This window comes from Suncus etruscus, chromosome 14 (assembly GCF_024139225.1).
Source record: "Suncus etruscus isolate mSunEtr1 chromosome 14, mSunEtr1.pri.cur, whole genome shotgun sequence".
Classification (NCBI taxonomy): domain Eukaryota; kingdom Metazoa; phylum Chordata; class Mammalia; order Eulipotyphla; family Soricidae; genus Suncus; species Suncus etruscus.
The window spans coordinates 51,659,113-51,673,736 of NC_064861.1; the positions used below are offsets into that span (position 1 = coordinate 51,659,113).

The following is a 14,624-nucleotide window of genomic DNA, read 5'->3' on the forward strand; positions in this document are numbered from 1 at the left end:
GTTCTACTGGAGGTGGGGCATAAGGATGGGGCTATGACCTCAGAACCAGTGGTCAGGCAGGTTCACCCCTCAGTTGGCAAAAGACTCTCTTTTCCAAAATCTTCCTGAAATGATCTAAACCTTCCTACTTACAGAACAGAGGCCTCCAAAAAGACATAAAAAAGTGAGTGTTGGGGCTGGAGAGATAGCATGGAGGTAAGGCGTTTGCCTTTCATGCAGGAGGTCATTGGTTCGAATCCCAGCGTCCCATATGGTCCCCCATGCCTGCCCGGAGCAATTTCTGAGCCTGGAGCCAGGAATTACCCCTGAGCACTGCCGGGTGTGACCCAAAAACCACCAAAAAAAAAAAAGTGAGTGTTGGGGCTGGCATGGTGGCACAAGGGGTAAGGCATCTGCCTTGCTCGCACTAGCCTAGGAAGGACCACAGTTCAATCCCCCAGCATCCCATATGGTCCCCCAAGCCAGAAGTGATTTCTGAGCACATAGCCAGGAGTAACCCCTGAGCATCATCGAGTGTGGACCAAAAAATAAAATAAAGTAAGTAAAATAAAATAAAATAGAAATGAGTGTGGAGTGAAGAGATGAGAGTGAGTGTGGGATTAGGAGGAGCTGCCTGGCTCCAGGTGGGTCCCTGCCTTTTAGTCCCTTCTTCCTACTTCCCAATTCTGAGAAACTATGGCTTTAAGCAGGAGGAGACTAGAACTTGGTCTTCCATAGTGTGCTCAGGGTGGCTGGTGGGTTTTCTTATCAACATTACAATTGTGTAAAAGTCCTGGCCAAGGAAACATGTGAGCAAGGACCTGCCCAGATATTGGCCCAGACACTCCCCACCCCATTCTTTTTGATCTGTGAAGATAACGGGAGTCTGGAGGCACCAGCCCTGGGAAACCTGGTTTCCTACTTTCCCCTCATCTTTTCTCTCTACTTCCCCTTCTCCTCCCCTAGCCCTTTGTCCTCTGCTCCCCCATATTTAGAGCAGGGAGTCTAGCACTCCCATTTTTTATCAATCTGTCTTTTCCGGGGTCTCAGTGGTCCAGCTGTAAAGCAAGGTGGTGGCCCAAGAAAATGTGAAGACTTTGTTTCCCAGCTGCTTGAGAGGGCAGAGAACCTCAGAGCCTGCATGGACTTTGGTCCAAGCCTACTCCTCCCTCTCAAGGAGCACCCAGTATCAACACTGCACCCCAGACACCCCTTCTGTGCTGGGTGAAAGATGGGTCCCAGGCCTTGCCCAGCTCCCCAAGACTAGCTGGCTTTGTAGTCAGTCCCAGTCAGTGGCCCCTAGACACACTGGTTTCCCTCTAGACAGCAGCCGGAGAAGCCTGTATGCAAGTGAATAGATCCACAGTGGCTGCAGGCTGTATGGTGGTTACTAAAAAGGGCTACTTAAGAGCCAGAGTGATAGTAAAGCAGAGGGGACTTGCCTTGCACTGGGCCAAATCTCCAATACCCCATTTTGTCCCCTTAGCCCTGAGCAATCCCTGAGTGCAGAGCCAGGAGTAAGCCCTGAGCACAGCCAAGTGTGGCCCCCAAATAAGTAAGGATCTGCACCTGCGGGGGGGGGGGGGGTTTGCATCATGTGAGCACTGCTGGCTGAGTCTGCCTGGTTCTATGCCACCACCTCATGGAGGAAGACCTGGAAGTGTGCAAAGTCTCCACACATCCTCCAAGATGAGCCGAACTCGGTCCTCCTGAGGTGGGGGCTGAAGCCGCAGTCCTAGACTAGGTGGGACTAGACCAGAGCAGTCCTGGGCGCCTGGGGAGAAGTCCTGCAGACCAGGAGAGCAGGGACTGAGAGGAGGTGAGTGCCAAGGGGAAGGTGGATGCCCAGATCCTTTCTGATATCCAATCCTTTTCAGACAGCGGGAGGTGACTTCTGTGTTCAAATATGCCTCAGTTTCCCCTCTGTCGACGTAAACTTGAGTGAGGTCATTCCGAATTGGCTGTGCCTGCTGTTGCTTAGCTCAGTGCCAGCCTGGGGAGGGGAGCCCGGGATGGCAAGGTGGGGGGCATGATGATTTGGGATTCTCAAGAGTAAGTCCTGATGATGGGTGCTTTCAAGATGGGGGCAAGAGGGAGAGTTGTCCAGGCCCCCACACACACCTCTGTATGTCCCTCTGTCCCTCTGTCCTTCCCTTTACAGTCCACTTAGAACCTTGGAACCCGGCCAGAGCTGAGGCGCTGCCAGGTCCCTTGAGAGGCGGCCTGGCCCTGGGCGGGAAGAGAGAGAGATCCTGCGGCCCGCAGACGGCGTCCACCGTGCACAAGCGGGTGTGCGCAGCGTCCCCCGTCCCAGCCCCCCAGAAACCCTCACTCACCACCGAGCTGGTTCCTTGGCAACATCCTGAGGAATCCAGCAGCTGCTCCCTCCGCCCCTCGCACCGCCTGCGGGGAGCAGGAGGCGGAGGCAGGCAGACGGCAGCTCAGCTCCATTATAAAAGCCACGGAGCGCGGTGGCGGCGGCGCGTGAGGGGACAGCGAGCACCGAGCACCGAGCACCGAGCGGACGCTGGCCCGGGGTCTGCCCCGTCCCCGCCTGGACCCCCGCCTGGACCCTGCACCATGGCTCCCTCGCCTCTCTCCTGGCTGTTCCGCTTGACTGCCCTCTGCCATCTGACTATGTTACTGGAGGGTGAGTGGGGTGCAGAGGGTGTGAGTTATGGTGGGGGGGCCCCAGTTCCCTGTTTTGGTAAGGCCGAGGGTCGTGGCAGCCCTTGAGGGTGGGGGCTAGGGTGCCAAAGGGCGTTTGGGCAAGGCCACCCTCCCACTAGGAAGACTTCAATCCCTGGAGGTGGCCCCTAGCTGGCCCAGCCAGAAGGGAGCCTCTGCACCCAGCACCCACCCCAGACAGGACGTGATGGACCCCCACAGGTGTGGGGGTGACTGTAGGGTGAAGGCTGGGGGAGCCAGAAGAGGCCCCTGGAGTGTCTCCACTGATGTGGCCGCTGGGCCAGAGCTAATGTGTAAATCATAGAACCTTAAACTGACCCCTGCCTGAGTCAGGGTTCTGGCCCCAACCCCAGAGAGGGTCTTTAGAGGGATTTCAGGCTTTTGCAAAGGAAGGGGTTGGATGCGTGGAAGTCAAGGTCGTTGCTACTCTAGGATGGGACTGGTCTGCAGTGCAGGTCGGCAGCCCCCATCCGTGGGTCTCTCAGTCCCTCCATCACTGGGTTCCTGGCTGTGCCCCCTCCCATTGTGTTCTTCCCCCCCAGGAATGCTGGGCGCCCCCCACCACCACCACCATTGTGTTCTTCCCCCTGGGAATGCTGGGCAAGGTGGGGGATGCTGGTGGAAAACAGGCCTCCATCCTCATCATGGCTAAGATGGAGCCCAGCGGGGTTGGAGGCCCACCGCAGAGACCCAGCCTGCAAGGGGCCAGGGGGCGCTGAGAGCTGCAGGAGAGAGCACACATGTGTGCTCCCCACTGCACACAGCGGCTGGCAACCACCGGAGTCTGTCCACTGGGGGGGTCAGAGGGGTATGCTCAGGCTATCTGGTAGGTGGGGGCCCAGAGAGCCAGCAGCCTGCTTGAGGACACACAGCAAGCAGGGAGAACCAAACCCTCTCCCCAATAGATGCAGCTCCAATTCTGTGGAGCCAAGGGCCTCCCAGGTTCCTCTAGGACAGGGAGCAGGTGGGTAGGGGTGTCCCAGCTACTTCTACTGGCTTCCTACTCCCTGAGCTGTAACCCTGCCACGGGGGGTGGGGGGCTTTTTTTTTGAGGGGGCGCTGGAAGTTGAGAGTCAGATGGAGGAGGCTATGCCTCAGCCATATTCCTGAGTCTGCCATAAACACCCCCACACCCCAGTATGGTCTCCTAGTGGTTGAGGTTGGAGCCTCTCTGGGCTCTGAAATGGCAGGAGGAGGTGACTAAATTGGGGGTTCTTTGCCAGGATGGAAAGGGGATTGGGATCCTGGAGGGTGCTCTATCCAAAAGCTGAGGCACCAGGTCCGTTGTTCCTGTCCTAATTATGGTCCTAGACTGGCCCACGAGCTACCTGCCTTTTAATTACTCAGTGCCTCAGTTTCTCCTCCTGTAGAACCAGGCAGTTAGCCAGGCCTTCCTCCCCGCCATCTGCACTGATGGCTCTGAGACAGCGCCTAGGAGCCCCCGTTAGACTGGGGGTGACTGAGGTGGGTTGGAAGCCAGAGAGACATCTAGAAGGGGGGCACGGCAGTTGCGCTGCCCCCAAATGTGGGTCTGATGGCTGTACGGTGGGAGCGCTGCGGCTTTATATAACAAACCTGCAGATCAAGTCAGCGCTGAGACTCCTTCTCCTGCGCTCTGACGCATTCCCTCCCACTCAAGCCCCGACAAGAAAGGGGGAAAAAAAAGAAACCTGTTTGAAAACGCTGTGGTTGGCCCTGATTAGCGCTGGGGAGTGGAGGCGAGAAGAAGGGAGGAAAAACCCAGAGCACTAGCTCCCGATCACTGTCAAATGTAAATAAATGTCTTTATTTCCCCATGGGTTAAGACTGCACATGCCACAAAGGGCTTCCTTGTGCCTGGGGATCATGCATTTAACAAATCCATCCTAGGAGCCTGCCAGGTGCCTGGAGCCCTTGGTGGTGCTGGGACCACATCGATGAAAGGAAGAGCCACTGAGCGCAGCCATTGTGATGCTGATATTGACCCACCATAGCAGACGCTATCAGGAATAAATCAGCCCTCAATGTGCTCTGTTAGAAGGGGAGGGGGAAAATGTGTTCTGATAAAAAAAAAATTTTTTTTTTTAGTTTTTGGTTTTTGGGTCATACCCGGCAGCACTCAGGGGTTACTCCTGGCTCTATGCTCAGAAATTGCTCCTGGCAGGCTCGGGGGACCATATGGGATACCAGGATTCGAACCACTGTCCTTCTGTATGCACAGCAAATGCCTTACCTCCTTGCTATCTCTCCAGCCCCCCAAAATATTTTTTTAATAGGGAGAGAAAGAACAAGGTGAGAGTATGGTGACCATAAGTGGGGGTGATCATGGGGGAAGCTTCTTAGAGAAGGGGGACACAGGGAGGGATGGGGGAGCCCCATTAACAGGATGGGTATTTGGGTCTCTATAGGACATTTGAAGAGTTCTGAAGACCTTTTTTTGGAGGTTAGAAGACATCCCCATAATTTTGACTGACGGGAACGCAGATGTGTGCTAGTGGATTGGGTGGATGGATAGTTGGATGGAGTCGGGGGCCTGCTAAGCTTCCTGCCACGCACAGCCATTCCCCAGCAAAGACATTTAAGGTCTTAAATGTCTGAGATGCTGTCATGAAGGAAGCCAGCTCTAACCATTCAGCTTTTAAACAATCTTGATTCTCAGAGTCATCTTGTAAAGTTAACAATTAAAAATGTATTAGCAATTTATTGAGTGACACCTCAAATGAAGCTGTGGTTCAAACCCCCACTAGGAACCACCCCCAGAGACTGGGGATATTCTTATCAGCCTATAAGCTGCTTAGCTGTCCTAGAGTTTCAACTAAAAGCCACCTCCTCCTAGAAGTTGCCCTTGATCACTTGATGTTGAAAATAGCCTCTCCCACATGCAAAGCCTAGAGTTTCTGGAATATTATTTCTCTTTTGTTTTGTTTATTTGTTTGTTTGGTTGGTTAGTTTAAGGGTCACATCTGGCAGTGCTCAGGGTTTACTCCTGGTTCTGCTCTTAAGAATCACTCCTGGTGGGCTCCGGAGACCATATGGGATGCTAGGGATCAAACCTGGGTCAGCCACATGCAAGGCAATCACCCACATCACTCTGCAATCTCTCCATTCCTGTAACACTGTATTTTGTCTGGCATTTAGGGCAGCCTAGAATCTGGGATACTTATTAATTCTGCTCCTAAGTAGCTGTGTGGATCTGGGAAAGTCTCTTAATCTCTCTAGTTCCCAGCATTTGTATTTGCAAGATATTAATAATATTCTCCTGGCAGGGATGTGGGGAATTAATAAAAACAGGTTCTGAGTACAGGGTACAATATATGGTAGGTATTTAATTAAGAAAAGATCTTGTAAAAAAAAAAAAAAGAAAAGATCTTGTCTAGAACATTGAATCTCAGAAACAACTGCATTATGAACAACTTTATAAACCATAATGTTTAAGTAAAGTAATAAAGAAAAGAAAAAAAAGATCTGATTAAGGGCTAGAACAATAATAGGCCACTTGCCTTGCACGTGAAAGACCTGAGTTCAATCACCAGCATCCCATATAGTTCGTCAAGCCCACCAGGAGTGATCTCTGTGTGCAGAGCCAGGAATAAGCTACGAACACTGCCTAGTATGGCCTAAAAACAAAACAGAAAGAAAAGGTCTAATTTTTCTAGAGTGTGTCTTAGCTGTCCATCACATCAGCCTGGAGCTATGAAAGGTCATAGACAGATCTTGTTCATGTCACTGTGCCTCATAGAACCCAGTATGGGATCTGGGTATCTCAGCATCTATTAGCTGCTGAGCAAACACAGCAATGTGATAATATTTGGGGACTGCTCTCCAATTTCAGTGCCAGTGCCTGTAGGAGAAAGAGATCCAGTAAGAACCAGAAAGCTGGGTCATCTTCTTTTTTAATAATACCATGATTTACCAATTTGATTTTTTGTTGTTGTTTTGTTTTTTTTGGGGGGGTTTGTTTGTTTTTGGTTTTTGGGTCACACCCGGCAGCGCTCAGGGGTTACTCCTGGCTCTACACTCAGAAATCGCTCCTGGCAGGCCCATATGGGATGCTGGGACTCGAACTACCACCCTTCTGCATGCGAAGCAAATGCCCTACCTCCATGCTATCTCTCCGACCCCCAAAAAACCACAAATCTGATTACTTCTCTTTCCCTCTTTCCTTTTGTTTTGGTTTTGTTTTTGTTTACTTGGTTTTTCTTTTTACATGGTTCAATCAGTGATTGAACCAATAATCTCATACATGCTAGGCATATGTTCTGCCACCAAGCCACATGTACTAGCCTGCCAATTTGTTAATAATATAGTTGTTTCAGGTATTAAATGTTAAAACACCAATTCAACCACCAGTGTGACCTGCCCTCCACCAGTGTCCCCAGTTTCACACCCACCATCCTAGCCTGTCCCTTTGCAGGCACAAATTTACTTCATACTATTACAGCACAAAAGCAAATGGAATTATCAAACTTAGACCAACAAGGGTCAATTTAAAATAATTTTTATATCTCTCCATGATGTTATTAAAGTCAGTGTCTGAGTATTGAGTAGTGACTGGTGCTAGCTAGTTGAGCCTTCTGTGTTACTGTTTAGACTCACTGAGCTTGGTGGGCTTCTATGTAACTTTTCCATCAGGTTTGTTATGATCCTAGAGGGCTGATACTAGTAGGAAATTTTGAAGTGTCACAAGGCCACACAACCCAGCATGTATGTATGTATATATATATATATATATATATATATATATATATATATATATATATATATATATATATTTGGACCAAACTTGGTGGATTGCAGTTTGGTATAATTCAGCTGTGGAACTAGACTATTTCTTTCTTTTTTTTTTTTTTTTTTTTTTGGTTTTTGGTTTTTGGGCCACACCTGTTTGACGCTCAGGGGTTACTCCTGGCTATGCGCTCAGAAATCGCCCCTGGCTTGGGGGGACCATATGGGACGCCGGAGGATCGAACCGGGTCCGTCCTATGCTAGCGCTTGTAAGGCAGACACCTTACCTCTAGCACCACCTTCCCGACCCCGGAACTAGACTATTTCTATTACAGGTTATAGGGACATGGATGTGGGCTGCTGTGCCTTAAGGCAGATAGAAGAATCTTCACTCACCCATTCTGAGAAGGCCCCAGAATTTTCAGCTCATACCAGACTACCTGGGAAGAAATAGTGTCCATCTTTTTCTTTAGGAGCTTAGTAGAGGAGCTAGACCAGATTCTCAGATCTGGGTCTTTGTGAATTCTCAAAAGTAGTGCAAATAGGGGCTGGAACAATAACACAGTGGGTATGACATTTGCCTTGCATGCACTGATCCGGGTTCAATCCCTGGTATCCCATATGTCTCCCAAGCCTTTCAGGAGTGATTTCTAATCCAGAACCAGGAGTAAGTAACCCTGAGGGCAGCTAAGTGTGGCCCAAAAAACAAGCGAACAAACAAAAAAGTAATTCAAACAATTGTTTGAATTGAACTCAGAAATGGAGGAATAGATGAGTGGGTGGAGTGGGTGGTTAGATGGTTAGATGAATGGATGAGTGGATTGTTGGAGAGATTGTTAAATGGAGGAGTATGAGTGGATGGAGGAGGGGGAGAAGACAGACAGATGGTAGGTGGGTGAGCAGATGAATAGAGGGGTGGATGGGGGTGAGTTGCCATGGATGAGAAGTAGACAGATGTGCAGGTGGAGGATGAGCGGGTAATTGACAAAAGGGAACATATAAATGGATGGGTGGGGGTATGGGTGAAGGGATAAGCAGACTGAGATATTATCTCATTCAATAAATACTGAGAATATAGCTTGTGCTTAATGCTGGGAAATAATGTCAGCAAGATAGAGAAGTCACTGCCCTCCTGTCACTCCTGGGACAGATAATAATGGATATGTGATCAGATGGAAACATCTCTAGCCACAGAAAAGAAAACCCCAGGTCTCTCCAAAATGAACCCCAAAGTCAGTTACACAAACTTTACTGGCAGAATGGCCTGGAATGATAGTACAGAAGGTAAGTTGCTTGCCTTGCACACAGCCTATCTGGGTTTGATCCCTGGTATCCCATATGGTTTCCCCAAATTCACCAGGAGTAATCCCTTAGTGAGGAGTAAACTCTGATCATCCTGGGTGTGACCCAAAAACTAAGTAAACAAACAAACAAACCTTTGCTGGCAGAATCAAAAACAGCCCAGCCAGGGCCTCTTAGAACCTATGGTGGTGTCTTTGGGGGAGAGGCTGATTTTGTGGTTTTGTCAAGCACATCTTGTCTTGGGAAATAGAGTAGAAAGAGCCAACTGCCTTTCCTCACTGCTATCTCTGCATACCCTCAACGTCCTTTACCCACCCACCTTTACCCCAACCCATTCCCAGGCCCAAGTCACTCAGGCCTCCCATTGGCTGTGGCTGCCCATGAAGACATGGAACCCTAGAATGGGGGTGCCTCCTGGCTCTGCTCAGCAGGAGAGCAGCTGAGTCATTTCTAGGTCCTGCTGGGGAGAAGCGGGGAGACAGGCAGCCTAGACCTTCACATCCTGTTTCTTCAGAGAGGAAAAGTGACCTTGACATAGGATTCAGTGCTGGGGATCCCCCTAGCCAGATGCTGCCCTGTGATGGTCCTGCCAAGCAGTCTAAAGTCTAAAGTAGGGGGGGCAAAGTGACAGGACAGGTGACAACAGATTCTAGAACATGACAGACTGTGTGTTTGGGTGGTGGGACCCACATGTACTTGCTCATACCCAGTGTGCGTTTTAGTGGCTCCTGCATGAATTCAGCTGAGATGCCAAAGAGCCTGGTTTGCTATCAGCATCTCACTGTTCTGCACCCACTGCCCAGGAAGCCCAGGTCTAGAATGTGAGCCCAGAGTCTTGATGCTGCTGCTTCTGCCCTTGGCTATCTCAAACATGGGCACATTCTCATGGCCCACACCCCAGCTCCACTTCTATTGAGACAACACAAACGCCTTCAATGTTGTGTTCTAAAGGGCCTTTTTCACCCTCCTACTCCTCTCCAGGTTTCTCTCGGCTCTAGGTAGTGTCCAGCCCCCAGTAGACCTCTACAACCCCCAGTGCACCCCCACCCATGATAATCCCATCTGTCTCTATAGTTCTCTCAGTCTTGCTGGCTCCAGATTCACCCCCAGCACCTGCCCCACCCCCACCATGGCTCTTCATAGCCCAGCAAAAGTCCCCAAATGTAGACTCTCTGCACCTGGTCTGCTGCCTGCTGCAGCTATGTGTCCTGGGGGTGGAGGGTGGGGCACACACATGTACCACATATGGCATGGATGGGTGGGTGGGTGGGTATGAGATGTAGGAGAGGCCCTGAGAGATGTCTGAGAGGGCTCAGGGAACCCTGCTCAGCCTAAGAGGGGGAATAGGGTGTGTGTGAGGTCAGGTGGGGGCCCAATGCCAGGCAGTAACTTAGTAGAATAAAGGCAAAAGGGATGAGCCTGCTCTATCCCTTGCTAGTCCCATGTGACCTCAGGCCCGGTCCTGACACTGTCAAACTCTCTTGACCTATGACGAGGCGACACGCCAAGCAAAAGGAACTGGCAAAGGAAGGACATGTAGGCATTCAGCCTACCAACAGCAATAGGCAGTAGATCTGTTTGCTGTCCCAATTTTATAGTGGGGAATCTGAGTCACAGGCACAGAGAAGGTCAAAGGTCCTGAGGTCAAAAACCCTGAAGACCACGCAGGACATCGACCTTACTGGGGTGGGGTGGCTATGACCAGAAGGCCCAGGGCTGGGTCGCCAGCTCCCCTGGGCTCCCTCCTCTGACCCATGGCCTCTGTGGCTCAGGACAACCCCCCGGTGTGAAGCAATGCAACATCATATGCAACAGGATGACCTCGGAGATCCCGGTGGAGCTTCTAATCAACTATCAGCGAAACCAAGAATCCTGTGGCAAACGTGCCATCATGTAGGTACCACCTGTCCGGCCATCATGCCCGCGCGGCCCTGGGGCATGGTCCAGTCCACACTTCTAGGCCTGGACACTTCCCCACCCCAGCCCATTCCTGACCATGCGCCTCCATGCGCTTCCCTCTCCTGAGTATCTGGGCCACGTGGTCAAGGTGGGGAGCGGCTTCCTGAATGTTCAGTGTGGCTCACAGCAGCCACCAAGGAGTGAATTTCTCCCGGGAAATGGCTCATCTCACACAGCCCCCCAACCCGCTAAATCTCATGGGAGGAAAAGATGGGGCATCTCCCCATGCAGGCTCCTGACTCCCACACATCACTGCCAACCCTGTCTCTCAGACTAGAGTTAGGGGACACATAGCCACAAGACCTAAGCTCTGGTGGGTGGCCGAGGGAGGATGAAAGGAGATGGATTAACGGCAACATTTGTCAGGGTTCTGGGAAGCAGGACAATGGGTAAGCGAAGATGAGTATCTGAGTCTGGCAGATGAGGATGCAGGAATTCTCTGAGGCTGAGGAGAGTCCAGCCAAGATGATTTCCTTGGCCAGACCTGACTCTCAGCTTTCCTGGTTGCTGCTCTGGGGCCTCTCTTGGGGCACTGGGCCCCTTCACCTTGCCCTGCAGTATTTCTTCAGGACTGACCTTTGGGCCCTCACTTAACCTGAGCCAGACAGGGGCATGACAACAGGAAGGGGAATGTGGTCTTGGAATGTCCAAGTTCAGCTAGAGGAAGTGGACTGGCTGTTACCAAGTGGGGTGAGCTTGCAGCTGTCCCATCCCACACACCACCACCCATCTGGTTTCTGCTTTCTAGGGGAAGGAGAAATGGGAAGTTTCAGAGAGGGACTATGCCCCTGGGGCAGCAGCCTGTGAGGACCTGCAGGAGGTTCAGGAGGTTCTTTGGGGCCCCGCTCACTGCTGCCAGCCCCGTGGACATGACCTATCTGTGAAATGGGGTGAAAAGGGTCAGCACAGAGCTGAGGTCTCAACTGATTCAGCTCTCTGCAGCTTCAGCGGAAGCTCAAGATTTGAATGGAGGGACCGGAGCCACAGTACAAAAGGGAGGGCTCTCACCTTGCACACACTGACCTGGGTTCAATACTCTGCACCCCATATGGTCCCCCAAGCCCCCCAGTAATAAGCCCTGAGTACAGCAAAAACTAAACAAAACATAACCGATTCATATGGCACTGGGTCCATCATTGGGTCTTTTCATATAGGGTATAGCCATGGGGGATGAGCAGAAGAGGGCATACTCACACTCACAGACGGGGTTAGCCACATAGTCCTTCCCTGCCCTGGAGGTTACCGCTGATCTAACAGACACATCTGGGCTAGAGAACACCTGTAAATGCCTCCCAATCAGAACCTTAGTCCAGGATCTCTAACTAGAACCCCACCCAGAACTCCGAATCAGAACCTTCAGCCAGGATCCCCACCAAGAACCCTCTGTCCAGAACCCTCTACCCAGAGCCCCACCCAGAATGGCCCCTCTCCCCTGCCTACATGGCACCCACAATCTCATTATCAACTTATTCTTTTCAACAATTACCACCTGCTCTGGGCCAGATGTTTTCATCGTTTTATTTATTTCCTTTGAGGGCGACTCCCCAGCATTGCTCACATCCGAGGGGCATTCCAGCAGGTACTGGATCTAATGAAGTCAGCCTTACACGTGGGTGCTCATTCCCAAGGATGCTGGGGGCCACCGAAGTCAGGCCCAGCAGTGCCTGGTGCCATGTGCCAGGGATCAAACTCAGGGCCTTGGCCCGGCTATTCACACGATTAGCCCCACCACTAAGAGCTGCCTTCCTGGCCCCACTATTGTTCCTTCAATAGCACAGAAGTAGGGATTGCAGCTTGTTAGAGCTTTCCAGAAAAGTCATGAAATGCACCACATCTGGTGCATCTGGGGGAGTACCTAAGCCCCCTACTTTCTCTGGGACCAGCCGTCACCCTAAAGGTACCTGGTCTCCTTTCTAAGCTGAGGACACAGGGATCTGGGATAGAGTTCCACGAGCCCCAGCCCCAGCTCGGTGGACTCTCATCTGCGGCCACTGTTCTGGGCAGCCTCTGGGCATCACTGTGTCTTCCTTCCTTGTAGCCTGGAGACCAGGAAGCACAAACTCCAGTGCGCTGACCCCGCGGAGAGATGGGTCCAGAAAGCCATGGAACATCTAGACCGCCGGGCTGCTGCCCTCACTCCAAATGGCGGCACATTTGAGAAGCAGATCGGCATGGGGGAGCCCAGGACCACGCTGTCCGCCAGGAGAATGGACGGGTCGGCAGCCACAGAGCCCCAAGTCCCAGGGGAGAGCGGTGGCCAGGAGGCTCAGAGGGCCTCGGGCACCACCCCAGAGCAGCGCGCAGGAGCAGCTGCCTCCTGGGAGACCGGGTCCCCCTCTGTGGCCCAGGGGCTGGGTGGGGACGCATCCACTGGGTCTACCAGAGCCCCGCCTTTCAGCTCCAATGCCCTCACCACCGAGGCCATCTCCTGGCACAATTCTGTCGCCTCCCAAGCCGGATCCGAGCCTTGGGCTGAGAGCAAGGCCTCTGAGGGCTCCCCCACTGCAACCACCCCCACCGCGGCCACCCCCACCACGGCCACCCCCACCCAGGCCCCCTCCACCCCGGCCACCCCCTCCCAGACCTCCTCTCCCCAGATCACCCCCTCCCAGGCCACCCCCTCCCAGGCCCCCTCTCCCCAGCTCCCCACTACTGTCCGCTCAGTCCCAGAAGATATCATCAGGCCTACAGGCCAGAGAGCAGGGGCCCAGGACCTCTTGCCAGAAGGTTCCCTAGGGCCCCAGGATACAGGTCCTGTCTCAGCTCACCCTAGTGTTTTCATGGGGTCTGGCAGCATCCCCCACATCTCAGCGGGCCCCATCTCCTCCGAATGGGACCCCAGCCGGGAACCAGTGGCCTCGGGCAGCTGGGCCCCCAAGGCCGAGGAGACGGTCCACGCCACAGTAGACCCGCAGCGGCTGGGTGTGCTCATAACACCGTACCCTGACTCCCAGGTGGCCACCCGCAGGCAGGCCGTGGGGCTGTTGGCCTTCCTGGGCCTGCTCTTCTGCGTGGGGGTGGCCATGTTCGCCTACCAGAGCCTGCAGGGCTGCCCACGCAAGATGGCTGGGGAGATGGTGGAAGGGCTGCGTTATGTGCCCCGGAGCTGCGGCAGCAACTCCTACGTGCTAGTGCCCGTGTGAGGGCCACAGGTGGCCATGCCCCTCAGACAGCCACAGGGGCCTCATTCTCACACCCACTCCTCCAAGGGCCTGCCCTGTGCGGGGACAGTGGGGACGGCAGGTGGGTCCGCTCCCAGCTCCCAGGGACCCCCTTGACCTCCTAGGACAGAGCCGCCTCTGAGCTCCCTGTCCCCATATTGGAAATCTTCCTCTGCTGCTGGCTGGTCAGAGGGTCCCTTTGAGCCACTCCCACCAATACTTATTTATTGAATGCCTGACCCTCCCTCCTGCCCTGACCCTCCCTCATCGTGTTTCTTGGTTCACCCCACCCCACGGTGCTATCCACCCCACCCCTGTACAGCACCCGTGTCCCAGCTGGACCCACTTTTCTTGCATGAGGCTAGTGTGATGTTTCATGGGTTTGCTTCCGGCCCAGCCCGAGTCCCCGTGGTGGGGAGCCGGGTGCTGCCTCAACTCTCAGTCTTCGCCAGGGACCAGCCCGGCTCTTAAGGGGAAAGCTCGGCTCCCCTCATCCCTCCCCACTCTTCCCCCAGGCTTTCATACCTCTAGTTCCCCAACTGGGAAAGAAAAAAGGGAAGTCGCGCCGGAGGGGCCCTGATAGGCTCCCACTGAGGCCGACCCCATCTCCCACTGTCCCACCCAGCCCAGGGCAAACTTGGCACTGCCCCCCGTAGCCCATTCCAGTGACAGCAAAAGCCCCAGGACCACCTGAAAGGGGATTTCGGGAACACACACTGTCCAGGCTTTGAACAGATCCTCAGATCCCAGGGACATGGGGACCGCCTGGTGCCAGACCACAGGCCTCGCAGAAAACAGCCACACTCCTTCGTGTGCCCTGACACCAGAGTC

The 14,624-nt window shown here is 53.1% G+C and overlaps 1 protein-coding gene across 1 annotated transcript; it reads left to right on the top strand.

The window, feature by feature from the left end:
- Nucleotides 1–2,309: 2,309 nt before the first annotated feature.
- CX3CL1 (C-X3-C motif chemokine ligand 1) lies at nt 2,310–14,312 on the top strand. The gene is made up of 3 exons (XM_049786132.1): nt 2,310–2,629; nt 10,446–10,566; nt 12,671–14,312. The coding sequence occupies exons 1-3, from the start codon at nt 2,560–2,562 to the stop codon at nt 13,773–13,775; spliced, it is 1,296 nt and encodes a 431-aa protein (XP_049642089.1). The 5' UTR covers nt 2,310–2,559; the 3' UTR covers nt 13,776–14,312.
- The last annotated feature ends 312 nt before the right edge of the window (nt 14,313–14,624 follow it).